The sequence below is a fragment of the Amblyomma americanum genome, chromosome 1 (assembly GCF_052857255.1).
Source record: "Amblyomma americanum isolate KBUSLIRL-KWMA chromosome 1, ASM5285725v1, whole genome shotgun sequence".
Classification (NCBI taxonomy): domain Eukaryota; kingdom Metazoa; phylum Arthropoda; class Arachnida; order Ixodida; family Ixodidae; genus Amblyomma; species Amblyomma americanum.
Window position 1 is genome coordinate 544,695,889 of NC_135497.1, and position 14,598 is coordinate 544,710,486.

At 42.6% G+C, this 14,598-nt stretch overlaps 2 protein-coding genes across 5 annotated transcripts in view; one reads left to right on the forward strand and one right to left on the reverse strand.

The window, feature by feature from the left end:
• The window catches only part of LOC144116310 (uncharacterized), a 43,235-nt gene that overhangs the window by 23,955 nt on the left and 4,682 nt on the right, over positions 1-14,598 (reverse strand). Inside the window, exons 1-3 of one of the 4 annotated variants that reach the window (XM_077651050.1) lie at positions 1,720-5,474; positions 1,354-1,460; positions 1,092-1,187 (exon numbers count right to left, since the gene is read on the reverse strand). In XM_077651050.1, coding sequence (XP_077507176.1) covers positions 1,092-1,187; positions 1,354-1,446 — 189 coding nt within the window. In that variant the 5' untranslated portion in view covers positions 1,447-1,460; positions 1,720-5,474. Of the gene's footprint in view, positions 1-1,091; positions 1,188-1,353; positions 5,475-14,598 lie in introns of those variants that run through there. The other 3 variants (XM_077651049.1, XM_077651047.1, XM_077651048.1) reach the window with 3 other exon arrangements.
• LOC144116311 (uncharacterized) lies at positions 5,520-11,214 on the forward strand. Its single transcript, XM_077651051.1, has 4 exons — positions 5,520-8,327; positions 8,473-8,610; positions 9,095-9,214; positions 9,601-11,214. The coding sequence occupies exons 1-4, from the start codon at positions 7,784-7,786 to the stop codon at positions 9,915-9,917; spliced, it is 1,119 nt and encodes a 372-aa protein (XP_077507177.1). The 5' UTR covers positions 5,520-7,783; the 3' UTR covers positions 9,918-11,214.

Genomic DNA, 14,598 nt, shown 5'->3' on the forward strand with positions numbered 1-14,598 from the left:
GGACAACGGGCAGCTTTTGCTTGGCTAGCACAAATGCGCATCACTTTGGCAGACAGTCTACATCAGCAGTATTTCCGAGTGTGTTTTGGCTTGGGATAAAGGCATGGAAAGCAACAGGGTGCATGAGCTAATACAACTCAGCCGCAGCGGCGCAAGCCAGGCAGTACAGCAGTCTCAATGCAGTGCACCAAGTCGCTGTTATCTGGTCCGCTCTAGGCTCTGACACCAAATGGTGGGGGGTGGCGGCTGCACATTCCAAATCCCTCCCCAATGAGCTCCCCCGTGTGAATACCACTTAAAGCACGGCAGTACAGTCGTGCCTCGTTAATACGACCCCTGCGACTCAAATTATGGACAAGTTTTCTGGGGACCAAACTTTCCCAATACACTTATGCCTCGTTAATATGAAAATTCGCTGTCCGGACAATTAACTGAGAGAGTATGCACAGGGCCCATGTATTTTTGTCGCATTAACATGAACAGTGATGAAAAAATAATCTCTACTGCTCCAAACGGATGTCTGAATTTCTACATTCTGAATGCTGAATGCATTCTGAATGAATGAGTAATGCAGTGGAAAACTCCAGATTCACTGCCTGAGGTCCTTTTCTTTCCAGGTTTTATTCTTTACAGAGCAACGTTGCGAAGTCGATGCCCCTTACCATTTGCCATATTGCAGGAATGGGTGCAAAGAAAACTCCTGGCAGTTTCTGCTGCATAGCAGCTACCAGCTGGCTGAGTCATGGGGTCGTGGAAAGTTAGCATTTGTATTAGGAGTTAGGTCACCTGGCCACGATATGCCATGAAGCGTATCACACATAGATCACTAGGCGCATAAAACTGCCCCACAATATTTCGTGCATAATGGTGACCAGGATTATGGCCTTCGTGTTCCCAAAATTGTGTCTATTTCAACTTCACTGACCACCACTGTGTACCGAAGCAGACCCTAATTATAGCGCGTTATTTTTCTAAATAAATTTTCTTGGTGATTCGTTATTACTGACTACTCGCTTTGTGGACAGTTTTGCTCAGGAACCAAAGTGTCCATATTAATGAGCCACAACTGTACTCAATCAAAAGGCTCATACCTCCAATTCGGTGCCACACTGCTCTATTATGGCCTCATTTACGAGGTCAACAGCCTCCGTTCTGTACTTCTTTTTGCCTTTGCTACTAGGCATCTCCTGCGAAGGAAAAAGGAAATGAATCAACATGTAATATTTTCCAAGCAATTGTGCTGCTTATCATGCCAAAGGTACTTTTAAAAACCATAATCAAGTTCAATGTGTGCAGTAACACAATGCTGCTTAGTGTACAGATATTAGCTTTACACCACGTGAAACTACTCACCCTTCTCTTGCCGACTGGTTCCTTGCTGCATTGCAAGTCGACATCTATCACTCTCGGAAAGGAGTCCCGAAAGCTTTTAAGCTTCGAATGCATGAGCTCGAGATCATCTGGAGGAAAACCACAAAGCACACCAGTTTGCAATAGCAGAAATAAAAATGATAGAAAACAGCACCACAGTATGTACATTAAAAAGCAGGTCCTATTGTGCAAAGCAACCTCTGTCTACTACCACAGATTAACGAATGAACCTGACCCCACGGTCAGGTTGGTAATTTTTCTGAACTCCATAAACGAAAAGCTGCTTCTATTCTACCAGCAGCTCGCAGAACTTTCAGGGTTCTATAGTGAAATTCCTTTGCCACTCACCTCCAAATGGTTACTTAGGGCAACACAAGTTCAACTTCGCTACTTTTTCCTGGCCCCAACCCTCCTGGTACTGTTCATTTTGTCCCCATCAGAGTCAAGTACTTGCCAATGATACAGCTTGAGCACTGTAAGCTCGATAGCAGTTTGCTATTTTTGTGGCCCCTCTCGGTTAGCAAGAACACTGAGTCTAAAGCAAAAGATCTCGATCCAAGATGCCTGAAACAGTTAACAGCAGAAGCAATGCATGATAGTTTGCACCAAGGACAGCAAAATAGAGCACGCAAATTTCTGTTGAGATGGCACAAAAGGATAAACTAAGCTCCGTAGTAGTGCACAGACCACACTCAGGTGCTCTGAAGTGTCGAGCTCGATCATTGGTGAACTCGCCTACAGTGCTTTTCGCAGGTTCCTTAGATTTCTTACACTTTGTTATTAAAGCTTCCAGTGGAGCACGTACACATTTCTTACACTTTGTTATTAAAGCTCCCAGTGGAGCACGTACACATAGTTCATTTTTGATAGGCCAAATTTTAATACCCCAATGTTATCGCGCTGGAACGCTAGATGATATTTGTCACACATTAATGAAGGTTACCTAAAAAAATATCGCCCAGAATACGTCCATTGCTTCCGGTCGCATGGTATCTAAGCATCATTCAAGTTTAGCGCTAACAATATGGTGCATGCTGCAGTAGTGCTTTAAATCGAAAAATGTACCAGGGCACCTGTTGTTTAAGGTGATACATATGTATGCTATAGAAAAGGAAGTATCTATTCTTCCTGTAGCGTGGTCAACTTACCAACTGAAATTGTCCCCGCACTCACCCCTGATTGGGTACAGGGAACCAGGACCCTTCAGCACGAAAACTGATGTTTCGTGCTTTCGTGGTTGTCGTTCAGAAAAGTAAGCGCTCTAGACGGGCCGTTCCGCACAACAGTTATAATTTTCGGCGAAAGAGACTATAGACTGCTTCTTGGGTCTCGAGCGCCTGCAGACGACAGCCTTTGCTTTTTGAGATAGACCATGTGAGCCGAATAATACCTAGCATTCGAGGAGTGGAATTTTTAGCATTGAACGTCGAAATAAGTGCAGTTTGCTGGGTGCGTACTCACGGAAAAAATAATTATAAAGAGCATAAAGACTAAATGAGGAAGGTCAACAACGTGTGCCATTTTACCCTTGCACACGGGCAGCGTTCACCGTGGTTACGCAAAACCAGTTTCGAGGGTTCAGTTCGCGAGCGTCAGACCTGCATTCTCGCTCGACGTGAGGACCTCTACGAAGCTGTCCTTGTCATCTATGGCGCTACTGTTCATCATTACGTCCGCTTTCGGCTGTTTCGAGCCGCACTGATTTTTAGGCTTAGTACTGTTGGCGCGCGCGGAGACGGGGACAGAGCCGGCGGGTATTCTCGTTCCCCTTCAGTACCACAGCAGATGTGTTCAGTAGTCGAGAACAGACGCAAGATATAACAAAGGGACTACTGTCCAGCTGCAACCGATCATTGGCAAAAGCCGTGCAAGTCCGTACTTCTGCGGGCAGCGGCTAAAATGTACTGTGCTGGGAGGATCGGAACTTTGAAAAGCGAATAAAACATGTACTCACGACGCCCCTCGTAGCCAGTCAGAAGCGAGTGCCGGGAGAACTTCAGCCCAGAAATTCTCCGGACTGCCGGCAGAATGAAAACTGCCAAAAGAAAAGTGTTTATATCGTGCACACTTACCTGCCAATGCGTGAACAAAGGCCGAGTAGTAGCCGAAAATGCTCCGGTCTTCGGAGCACCAAAATGCATTGACTTGTTTTCTACGGTCGAAATCATCGAGGCTTTCAGGCTCAAAGAGCTTGATTAAATTAACCGGCAATATGGCCCGAGCTTTGTCCTCGTACTTAACGTACGCAAGCATCCTAAAACGTCGTTCACGAGCAGGACGCAATGGCATGATCGGACGCTATTTCCCGGCTGGATTGCGATTCGGCTACAGCTTTGTCGCGAAACGACTCTCGTGCGGCATAGCATGGCGCTGGCAGCGCTGGCGTGAAGTTCTCTTCATGAAAATTGCTTTCTTGTTAAGGCACCGAAAAAATATTGCATTATATTGTTTCAAAGTATGAAAATAAATACAAAACAGATTTCATGATTTCAATCCCTACGACTGCTCAGTATTCCCTCTTAGGATGCGCAATCGTCAGAAGCTGGATTTAGTATTGGTTTTTTTGTGGGTAAATTTTAAACGCTACAGTTTGAGTTCATAAGTGTAATTTGTAAGAGGTTTTTTTTTCAATCAAAGGTCTAAAGCTCCTATTCGCTTTCGTACTGTTCTAACAGTGGGACCTAAATTACTGTAAGCATACTTTATCACGTTATCTTGGAGTGACGTGTGTGTAGGGGTAGTTTATGCTAACAATTAATGCACCCGTCGCACTCTCAAGATGACTGCTACCGCCGCTCCAGCGATGAACCGCGTTTAAATTGGCAGCCGCTCCTATAGCTATATAACGCCCGGCGCGACACTGAATTTCATAGCACCATGTGTCCCACCGCCGTACCGAGGCTTTAGCCGCCGCTATCATCTTTCCATCGCAACGCACCGAACGCCTGGCAGTTATGCCTCAGCCTTCGACCTGCGACCGAGATAGCCCTTTTGAGCGGATGTTGTTCGGATCACGAGTTTTGTGTGTCGACAACGCGCTAATGTACACCAAGATAACATATGTGAGCGACGGGGCTCCCGCTCACTTCAAGAATAAATGTTAGTTTCATGAGCTACAACGCAGTGAACGTCAAAAGACGAAATGGATGTTTTCGACCACTGGGCACGGCAAAAATGCTTGCGACGGCGTTGGTGGGCTTGTGAAACATCGAGCATCACACCGCAACTTGCGGAAGACTGCAAGTGAGGCCATACAAACAGCCAGCTGCTTCGTAGACGCAATTCAAGAAACGCGCGCTCAAGAACATCACCATTCTGGAGCTCCCACAGAGGGAGCGTGCCGACTTTCGCGAAACGAAGAAGGTTGAATGGAAAACGGCAAAGAAAGTGCCTGGAGTTCAGACGCTCCATATGTGGAAGCACGTTCAAACAAATGAAGGCAGTGCATCCTACGTGGCTTCCACCGTTGCTTCGGAATGGAAGAGACTCTGATATGGGTTGTGCTTCGTGCTGGATACCGACATCAACTGCTGCCGTTTATTTCTTGTTACGATTTTCTGAATTGCAATCTGCACACAAAGCGGGATCCCATTTGTAAATTCCGTCCCTATTAAAACTCCTCCTGAATAAAAACTTTGCAGATAAATTGTTCCTCTCAGATGACGACGTTCTGTCTCCTGACAGTGCGCTGTAGAACCATTGAACATAGAGGTAAACAGATGCAGGTACAGAAACGTCGGCTTCAGAAACACATTAATGTTAATTTTTATATATAAAAATTGTGCTAAGAACCGAGAAATGATCTAATATTTTTTAAAGAATCAGTTACATACCAATGTTCCTTACGATGATAAATTAGAGAATACAAAAAAAAAACGTTTCACCGCCATAAGCCAGTTCTTGAGACATCAGTTCAAATAGCGAATTTATTCCCATTTTGACGCATTAAGAACGCCGCTATACATGCGAGTAGAAGCTTTACAAACAATCAGGATGGTTCGCATATTGTGGTAAATAAAATGAAACTACGTTCAGTGAGTGCTAAATCAAATTTCTGACAGTTGATTACTATTTCTAAGAGGCAGTAATAAGCAATTCTAGGTAACAAAAACAAGAACTCAGTTTTGTATTTATTTTCATACTTTAAAACAAAATAATGCAACACTTTCTGGTGCCTTAAAATTATGAAGTATTGAGTATATTAAGGGAACTTTAATAAAATTCGATGATGATTTTTTTAAAAATCCAATTAAGTCAAAGTTGTAAGTTTTCTGACGATTTTGAACTGCGGCCAAATTTGAGGCCATATTGAAAAATATAGGTCAATTGTAGAGCTACAAAACTTGCCTGAAGTGAATAAACGTAACTGAAAAATACAGACAAAAAGATTCAGTCGGGAGATCTTTAGGCATCTTGCCCTAAGGCTGCCCTGAAAATTGCCTTTTTGGCACCGCATGGCTCCGGAAGCGAAGTTTGAGATTTTTTACTTAGAAGATTGACGTAGCAAGAAAACGTTATTTTATTTCTTCGTATAGTACAAGTTGTAATGAGGTACTGAAAAAATACTTATGCGCGGAAACAATTTATTGTGCATGCAGTGATGCTCCAAACTTGCATCTTTGCGAAGTGGAAAAAACGACATTCTCCACCTCTTGTGTGACATAAAATTTTTTTCCGAGAAAAATACGAAATTACCTCGATTACCGTTCTTGCCAGAACATGCCCATATATATATATATATAAGCGACGCGGGTCCGGGAAGGCAAAGGCCAGCAGGGTTGTTGAAAGTTTTTACTCCATTAAACATAACTGAAAAGTAATCACTGGAACTATATTTCATTTTTCGACACATTTGTCGTCATTATCCATGCAAACAATTGTTTTGCTTTGAAATGAGCTGTTGGATTCCGTGGTCGTAGAATTAAAGGAGTATAGACAGCTAAATATTGGGTGCGTTTTTTCTTACTTGTAATGATGTGTAAGGCATTATTATACATAGATTACCACATATTATTCTCCTACGAGCGATAAATAATTTATAATCACATTTTTCTCGTGCTGTTTCGGTTTCGTTTTCTCGCCCGGCTCGAGCAGCGCTAACGAGCGCAGCTGCCCAGTCGAAGTGGCCTTCTTTTACGACGTAGTTACGCGCGGCTATCGCATCCAGCGACTACCGGTCTAATCTCCGATGCACGCGGATTCCAAACGGCAGTCTGAATGCCACGCGCGAAGAAAACATGCACCCGGAGCAGGAGTTTGCGGCGGCGCACCGCAGCAACGCGGCGCAGCTGTGCGCCAGTGCGCAAAACCATATATATTATATATCTGCAGCCATCTGTTCCGTTCACAAAGCCACGCCCTACATTTTAACTTTCTCCTGTTCTGTTTAGAAGCGAAATAAATTCGAAACCAACCCATGGAATCCAAAATCGACCTATATAATGATGCGGAGAGAATCCGAAGCCGACCTATTGGCCGGTTTCGGATTCTCTCCGCTTCAGCATCTCTACACTGCGCCTAAGCTGGTTTGCAGCTTACCCGCCTTTTTCCGTGCGTGAGGTTGGTCGCGCTGCATCGTCTGATCTTCGTGTGCCCTGCGTGCTGTGGTTAGACAATGTCGGAAAGTCGCCCCGCAAAGCGTCGCAAGCAGTATTTGGAGCGCGACAACTACTTCGCGGTACCAGCAACAAGCTTTAACAGGCGACGGGAGGCACATGCCGCTTATGCCGCTGCGAGTTCGACTGCGTCAACCACAGAAGCAAATCACTGCGTAAATGCTGACCGTCCAGAAACCGAAGAGAGTGCAACGCAGCTTCCATTTCCAGAGGAAGACGGCTCGAATTACTGCGACAGTGTAAATGAAAAAACTGACGTGGATTCGGATACAGATCTCGAGGACAGTGGCGGCCAACAGCCATCTGTTGCAGGGGATGGCGAAGACAGCTGGGAAGACACCGATCCTGCATCCAGCTGTGCAGATTTCTTGAGAGATGATGCTTCGTCGTACGGCAGCTATAGCAGTGACGACGGCGCGGAAGATGTACGCTCCGAGAACAACGACAGTCATGCTCCTCCTTTATTTGATGAAAAACTGCCTCACTCACAAGTCACGAAAGCTGGCGCAGTTGCAGCCGTCATGGCATATGCCATTGCTCATGGCCTTACATGGACAGCCCTAGGCGACCTCACTAAACTCATTAACTTCCTTTTCGGCTGTAATATCTTGCCACAGAGTGAGTACCTGTTTCGAAAATTGTGGGCAAAAGAAACAGAGCAAGTGCTACAATACCACTATGTCTGTGACACCTGCAGCATAGTAATGGAGTAAAATGACAACGCAGCAAAATGCCCGGTATGTAAGTGCACAGACAGCCTGAAATCTTTGAGAGAGCGAGGTTCATTTTTTGTTATAATGGATATGCACAAGCAACTCAGCTTTTTAATCGTGCAGACAAAAGATGAACTTGAAGCAAATTTGACAAAACTTCGACAGCCTGCACCATCAAACAACATCGCACGAGCCATCATTAGTGACATCACAAATGCTGGTTGTTATGGCAGACTGCAAAAGTCAAGAAACCTGGGAAGAGATGACTTGACATTAACCATAAACACTGACGGGAGCCCAGTCTTTAAATCATCTAAAACTTCTGTGTGGCCGCTTCAGTTTATAGTTGATGAGCTTCCTCCAGGCTTGCGCTTCAAGCATCCGATTCTTGCTGGACTTTGGTTTGGAAAGTCGCATTCAAACATGCAACTTTTCCTTGGCAAGTTTGCTTGCGAAGTCAACAGTGTAAGACCAGTGAACTGGACATACAAATCGAAGCACGCATCCAAGCCTTACGTGCTTTGCTGCTCCGTAGATGCACCGGCAAGGGCATCTGTACTGAACATGACGCTCTTCAATGGCTACTTTGGCTGCCCATGGTGCCTTATTAGAGGTGTGCACGTTGAAGGTAATCAAAATATTTTAGTCCCTGCCAAAAAAAATCATATCTTTCTAATGAAATAGTGCATATGCAGAGAGATGAGATAAAGAGGAAGAGGGAGGGGGCAGGGAGCAAATTTTGGTTTATCGCACAATCTCTCACTCACTTCTAGGGAGCATGCGGTATGTGACCGACGAACCAGTCGAAACAAGAAGATCAGAAATGCTTGCCTCAGATATGAAGCTGGCAGTTCGCTTCAAGGACAATGTCAACGGTGTAAAAGAACCATCTGCATTACTCAGCCTGAAAGGTATGAAAGCTTGTTTTGGTCCAACACTTTGTCGAACAGTGTTAATTGGGTACAGTAAAACTCATTTATTCGATCCCTGTTAATGTGGGCGGAAATGCATATAATTCAGAATGCCGGCTCAGCCCAGGTTTAACATTTACCTACGGGGGATGCTCGCTAATTCGCACTCTATGGGTCTCGCACTCCTATATCATTACCCCTATATTATCATGACAGGCAGCAGCTTTGAAAACATTCTTTTAAGGCAGAAGTCATATTACGACGTTTTGATCTACATGCATTACCATCCTTTCATTTGCCTTTAATTGAGGACGTTATTATCAGCTAGCTATAGCACAGCAGAGGTGACGTTTTGAGTTCTGTCACAAAACGACTGCATATTCCTGGCTGTTTATGGTCCCAGTTTTTATTGTGGGGCAACACAACATTGGTGCGTTAAAAAATGTCTTTACTAATGCTTAGCATGCCATGCTTTTTTGTTTAGGCCTCGACCTCGTCAATGGCCAGAGCGTCGAGTACATGCACTGTGTTCTCCAAGGGGTCACAAAGCAACTGACTGAAAATATCCTGTCATCTTCAAACTGTGATCAGCGCTTCTATATAGGTAATGTATCATTATCACTTAACATAGGTTATTTAGATGCTATTTCTATGAGAGTATATAAGTTCAAATATATCATTACACTGATTTTTGACCAACAATATGCCTTTCAGTACATAATTCGGTGACTATAATATAACTGACAGTCCACAATTATTGCTGCGGTAGTTATTGATAAGGTTTATTTTTATGCTCCAGTTTCCCCAGTAATTGCTTAAAATAAAGTTGTGATTTTTGATCTTAAATTGGCTTAGATTTCAAGCTGACAGAACTGCGCTTTTTGCTTGAAATGTATTTGTTTTCATCTCGCATAATGGATATTGTATGTCTCAATCATTAGTTTGAGTTGATTAAAGATGGTTAATCACCATTGTGAACTTTTTACACAGGTGCACCTTCAACTGTGGCTCTCATAGACACAAGGCTTCTTGCAATAAAGCCTCCACATTGCATCGCAAGACTACCACGACCACTCAGGGAACGAGGCTATTGGAAAGCCTCTGAATGGAGGCAGTGGCTTTTGTTTTATGCCCTTCCATGCCTTGAAGGCATCCTTCGACCGGAGTACTGGAAGCATCTGTCAAAGCTGTCAGAGGCCATCCACATTCTCCTTCGTGAAGAGCTGTCTCCATCTGAAATCGATAGAGCAGGTAATTATCTGCATTCCCCAAGAGTACTAGTTAATTCTGCATGGCAGCTGCTATAGTCTTGTAGCCAAGGCTGGAATTGTTTGGTTTATAATTTTTCCGTAATTTGGCAGACTTTTTCGTTGTTTATTTCTGGTGGAAAAATTAGCACTTTTTTATTATTCATGTGGTACCCTCGTGCACACTCAAAAGTCACAAATAATTTGTCTTCAATATCAGTGTGACATGGTCCTTTCAGTATCTTGTTTACATTGGAACCGTTGAAGATTTTGTGCATTTGGCTGCTCCCAAATAGCAAATTTAAATCAAATCCAGCATTCCACTGTATTTTTCAACCCATTACAGTAAACATGTGTTCATAATCTCCTGACTTTTCAATCAGCAACTCGCATCTCCTTTGAATAGCTTGATTCTCAATGGCGTGAACAATTTCTAACGAATTGTTCTGAAGTGGTTAAATTAAATGATAATATTTCCAGCCTAACCCTTGTCAAGTCGGGCATCCATCAGGGCTCGGTAATAGGTTCGCTTCTATTTTTAATATATATTAATGATATAGCACTAAATATTAATTCGACAGTTTGCCTTTTTTGCCGATGACTGTGTAATTTACAGAGATATAGCTAGTCCTAACAACATCATAACTTTGCAATCTGCCCTGAATAAGCTACCAAGAGTGTTGCGGCAAATGGCAGATGCAAATAAATAGAGAAATTGAATATATTACATCTAAGGCACAAAAAAACTTGGCTTTCTGAAGCGGCACTTATGTCTAGCCAACAGGGACCCCAGGCTTCAAGCATCCAATTCTCTTGTGCGCTATTCACTGGAATATGCGTCATTCATTTGGCATCTCTTCTAAATCACCCTCACCAATATACTTGAAGCTATTCAGAATAAAGCCGCATGATTCATCTTGTCATCATACTCGAGATTTCAAAGCATTTCATCTTTGAAGGAAGAGCTCAACATGCCGCCACTCGCAATGCGCAGAAAATTTGCCAGGTTTTCCTTTTTTCACACTCTATCACAGCAGTACATCATTTGCACACTCGCATATTTTGCCACCACCTCATATATCAAGTCGCACTGATCATGTCTACAAAGTTAACCCCATTTTCGCTCAGAGGGCAAAGTACAATTCGAATCTTCAACCTTGTCATTAACAAAAGACCTTATTTCAGTCAAAATTGCCAACTTATCTGGAATCACAGCGCGTTCAGTAGCAAGGTTTGCTTTTTTATATCACTTATTCGCAAACCAGTATGTTCTCTTTCTTTGTTATTTGTGCAATTTTTGTAACAGTGTTTACGTTATGTTGTTTCCCATCTTTCCGTGTTGACCACCTGAAGTGTTTTTTTTCTTTGAAAATTGTGCTATGATTTATGTCCCCCCCCCCCCTATGTAATGCCCCCAGCGGGCCCTCAGGGTATTCGAATAAATAAATAAATAAAATAAAACAGGCTTTTAAGCAATGAGCCAATGTTTTGAAACATCCAGCAACCTCATTCAGTGTTGTGAATTGAATTGACAAGAAAGGAAATCAATTCCTTTTTCATAAGTGGCAGCTACAGTTTACACACTCAGTAAATGAAACAGACACTTAAGCTTACTTTCTTTGAAGACATGAGTCATCAATGCAAGAAAGCTACTGGTTTTTTAGCCAAAACACCCGTGCATGCTAATTAGACCATTAATTTCGCATGGTGATGTCCATGGTGCTGAAATGCTTTACTGGAAAGGTATTAAGGTAGTAGCAGTAAAAACATTAATTTTATCACAGTTTGTCACTGACCCCGTGATCAGAATTCAATCTGAATTTCTGTTTTGTACGTGACTGGCTCCATCTATTTTTTTGCTGCTGTAACATGTAATACATATGGGTTGTTTAACTTTTGTTACCACTGGAAAAATAACTGTTTTTGATAGGCCCGAGCTATACGATTTCTCCTGCAAAATTTTAGACATATATAAAGGAGAAATTTAGATGAAAATGAAAGAAATATTCTGCGCCTTTTAGACACAAAACTTGGTGTGAATATCGCAAAAAAATTTTCAAGTACACAAAAAGTTGAAAATTATGAAAAAAATTGTATTGAGAAGACAATATCTCTAAGAAAAAATAATAAATATATTCTAGGACTTACAATATGTTTACACTTCGTAAACTAGCCACCAAAAGTTTGATTTTATAACTAAGAAAATTTTGAGGTTTTTTCCTGACACTAAATGAAAAAAGGCCGTTTTTGAAGTCCTCTTCATAAATTATTCACACTGAGCAAAAAATATTTTGAACTAAATTGTAATGTTCAAAATATAGCTTGATAAATGTCCTTTTAATATAATTTCAGCTGGCTTACGATATTTTAGAGATGACGAAACATATTAGCAGAAACATGAAAAGTATATCCGCCATGCCATTTGTGATGGTATACTCACATGAAAATTATAAAAGATAATACGGTGAAACCTAGGTAAAGATGTGAAATGTATGGTTCTACTTAGCTAAAATTTGTGTTGTAAAATAACTCCACAAAATCACGATGGTAAAGTAAAATTTAGTCAGCGAGAAGGACAGCAACTGGGAGATACCTTTTACATATTTTCAGCACTGTTTCGAAGCCTCTCGCGGCGATTGCAGAGGCCGCAATAAAACCAAGCGGAAAACGTCAGTTAGGTGGGCTTCCCCACAAAGCACTGCAGCATGCTGTGGTGGCAGATAAAACGCCGGCTAGGGTGCGTTGCAGTACAGCGGTGCATGTCCAGTAAAAAATCGGACGTCAGGACGATGGCTATATAGCCATAGTCACCACCACAGCTGCTGAAAAGATGCAACATTTCCGACCATGTTCCGACGCTAGTTCTGAGTCACTATCTACGGGTGCGAGAGGCGCTTATAGGTGCTAAAGCGCCTTGTTACCATCTGTTCTCGCCGCTCTATGTTCTGTGGCACTGTTGGCAAAAGCTATCGATAAAGCCTGAACCGTGGAACTAACGCTTGCTGCGTCACCATTAGTGTCATGTAGTGAGGCAAAGCCTGCCACCTGCAATCCGATTGGGCACAGCCGTGTGGCGCTCGGCATTTCGATATATATATATATATATATATATATATATATATATATATATATATATATATATATATATATATATATATATATATATATATATATATATATATATATATATATATTTAAGAGAAGTGGGCACTTCTACAAAGACACTTTTATTTATCAACGTTTCGACCGCGGTGCGGTCTTCTGAAGTCCTGAAGAAGACAGTCCTGAAGAAGACCGCACCGCGGTCGAAACGTTGATAAATAAAAGTGTCTTTGTAGAAGTGCCCACTTCTCTTAAATCTTTATTCTGCGGAGCCAACGCAACCTACGTTCGTAATATATATATATATATATATATATATATATATATATATATATATATATATATATATATATATATATAATATCCCTTTACTTGAGACCGAGTAGTAACACGTTCGGAACAATTACTCGTCGCCGCCGTGTACAATTGGCCCAAATCTATAGCTGCAGTGATTTCATCCGAGCGCGAAGTGCTTTGTGCACGCCCCTGTTAGAGTTCCAAACAAAATCAAAATTGAGTAACCATGCGTTCAGCATGACGGTTTTGATCACCAACACCTGCCCATCGCCGTTTGCGATGCCCCTGCAGCAATGAGCAGACATCCCACCCATTGCTGTCATTATCACCGCTATGGGTTGCTGCATGCCCAACATCATTTCTTTCGTGGACACCAAACTTCCCACCGTTTTCTGCTCCCATTATCATTTGTCCGACATGCCCGGTAAGCCTCCCAACAAATGTCCGACATCGCCACCACGTCCCGGTTTGACCGTCATGATCCCCGACATACGCGATATTATTGACAGCATGCCCATTATTAGTGCGACCATAAACCATGTAGGATTTTCCGACAGGGCTGTCTGTTCTTTCTGTGTGGTTTGTGTAAAAATTAGTGCTGTTTTTACATTCGTTATACAGTGAGAGGCCACAGAAGAGAAGCTGTCAAGTCCAATTATTGTTTCTCATCTTTCAGGTGCATTCATAGCTACACTATATATCACCATTCATATTCTTTTCATCAAGTGAAATAAGACGTATTTGCAAGACCAGTCTCTGAGGAGTGCCATGCGACGCCGGCATTGCTGCAGAAGCTTGACATGGTTATCCTTCTACTATGATTGTCTTTGAGGAGTGCCATGGGAGATGGATACTAGAGGAAAAAAGAATAAAAACATTGTTCTCATGCTGTAATATCACCTTAGAATGCTACCCTGTAGCCCATTACTTCATATTGGCATTTTTTAAAGTCTGGCTGCATGGAAGGGGGTCTCTAGTGACTCGAGAACAGGTGGGGTGGGAACTAGAGAGGGAGAAAGAGAAAGCGGCTGAGCTGAGGATATGCCAGTGTGCTCGTTGTTGCTGTGTAGCCTTGGAGCTGAGCGGCCAGCTCTGGACTCAATCGTGGTATGAGGGTTCGGGTTTCCCTTTTTCTTCCACCCTGTGTGTTGTGCTGTCAACGTTGCATTTTTTGCGTCTTGGCTATAAGAAAACGTGTTAATGATTCTTGCTAAAGATCACCACGAAATTTTAGAAATGACAGGAGAAATGTTCCAACCACCACTAACAAGAAAAAGAAAATTGGTTGCTTGCTTCGGATTCATACGCTCCCTACATTCTAGTACAGGGAGTCTCAGATTCC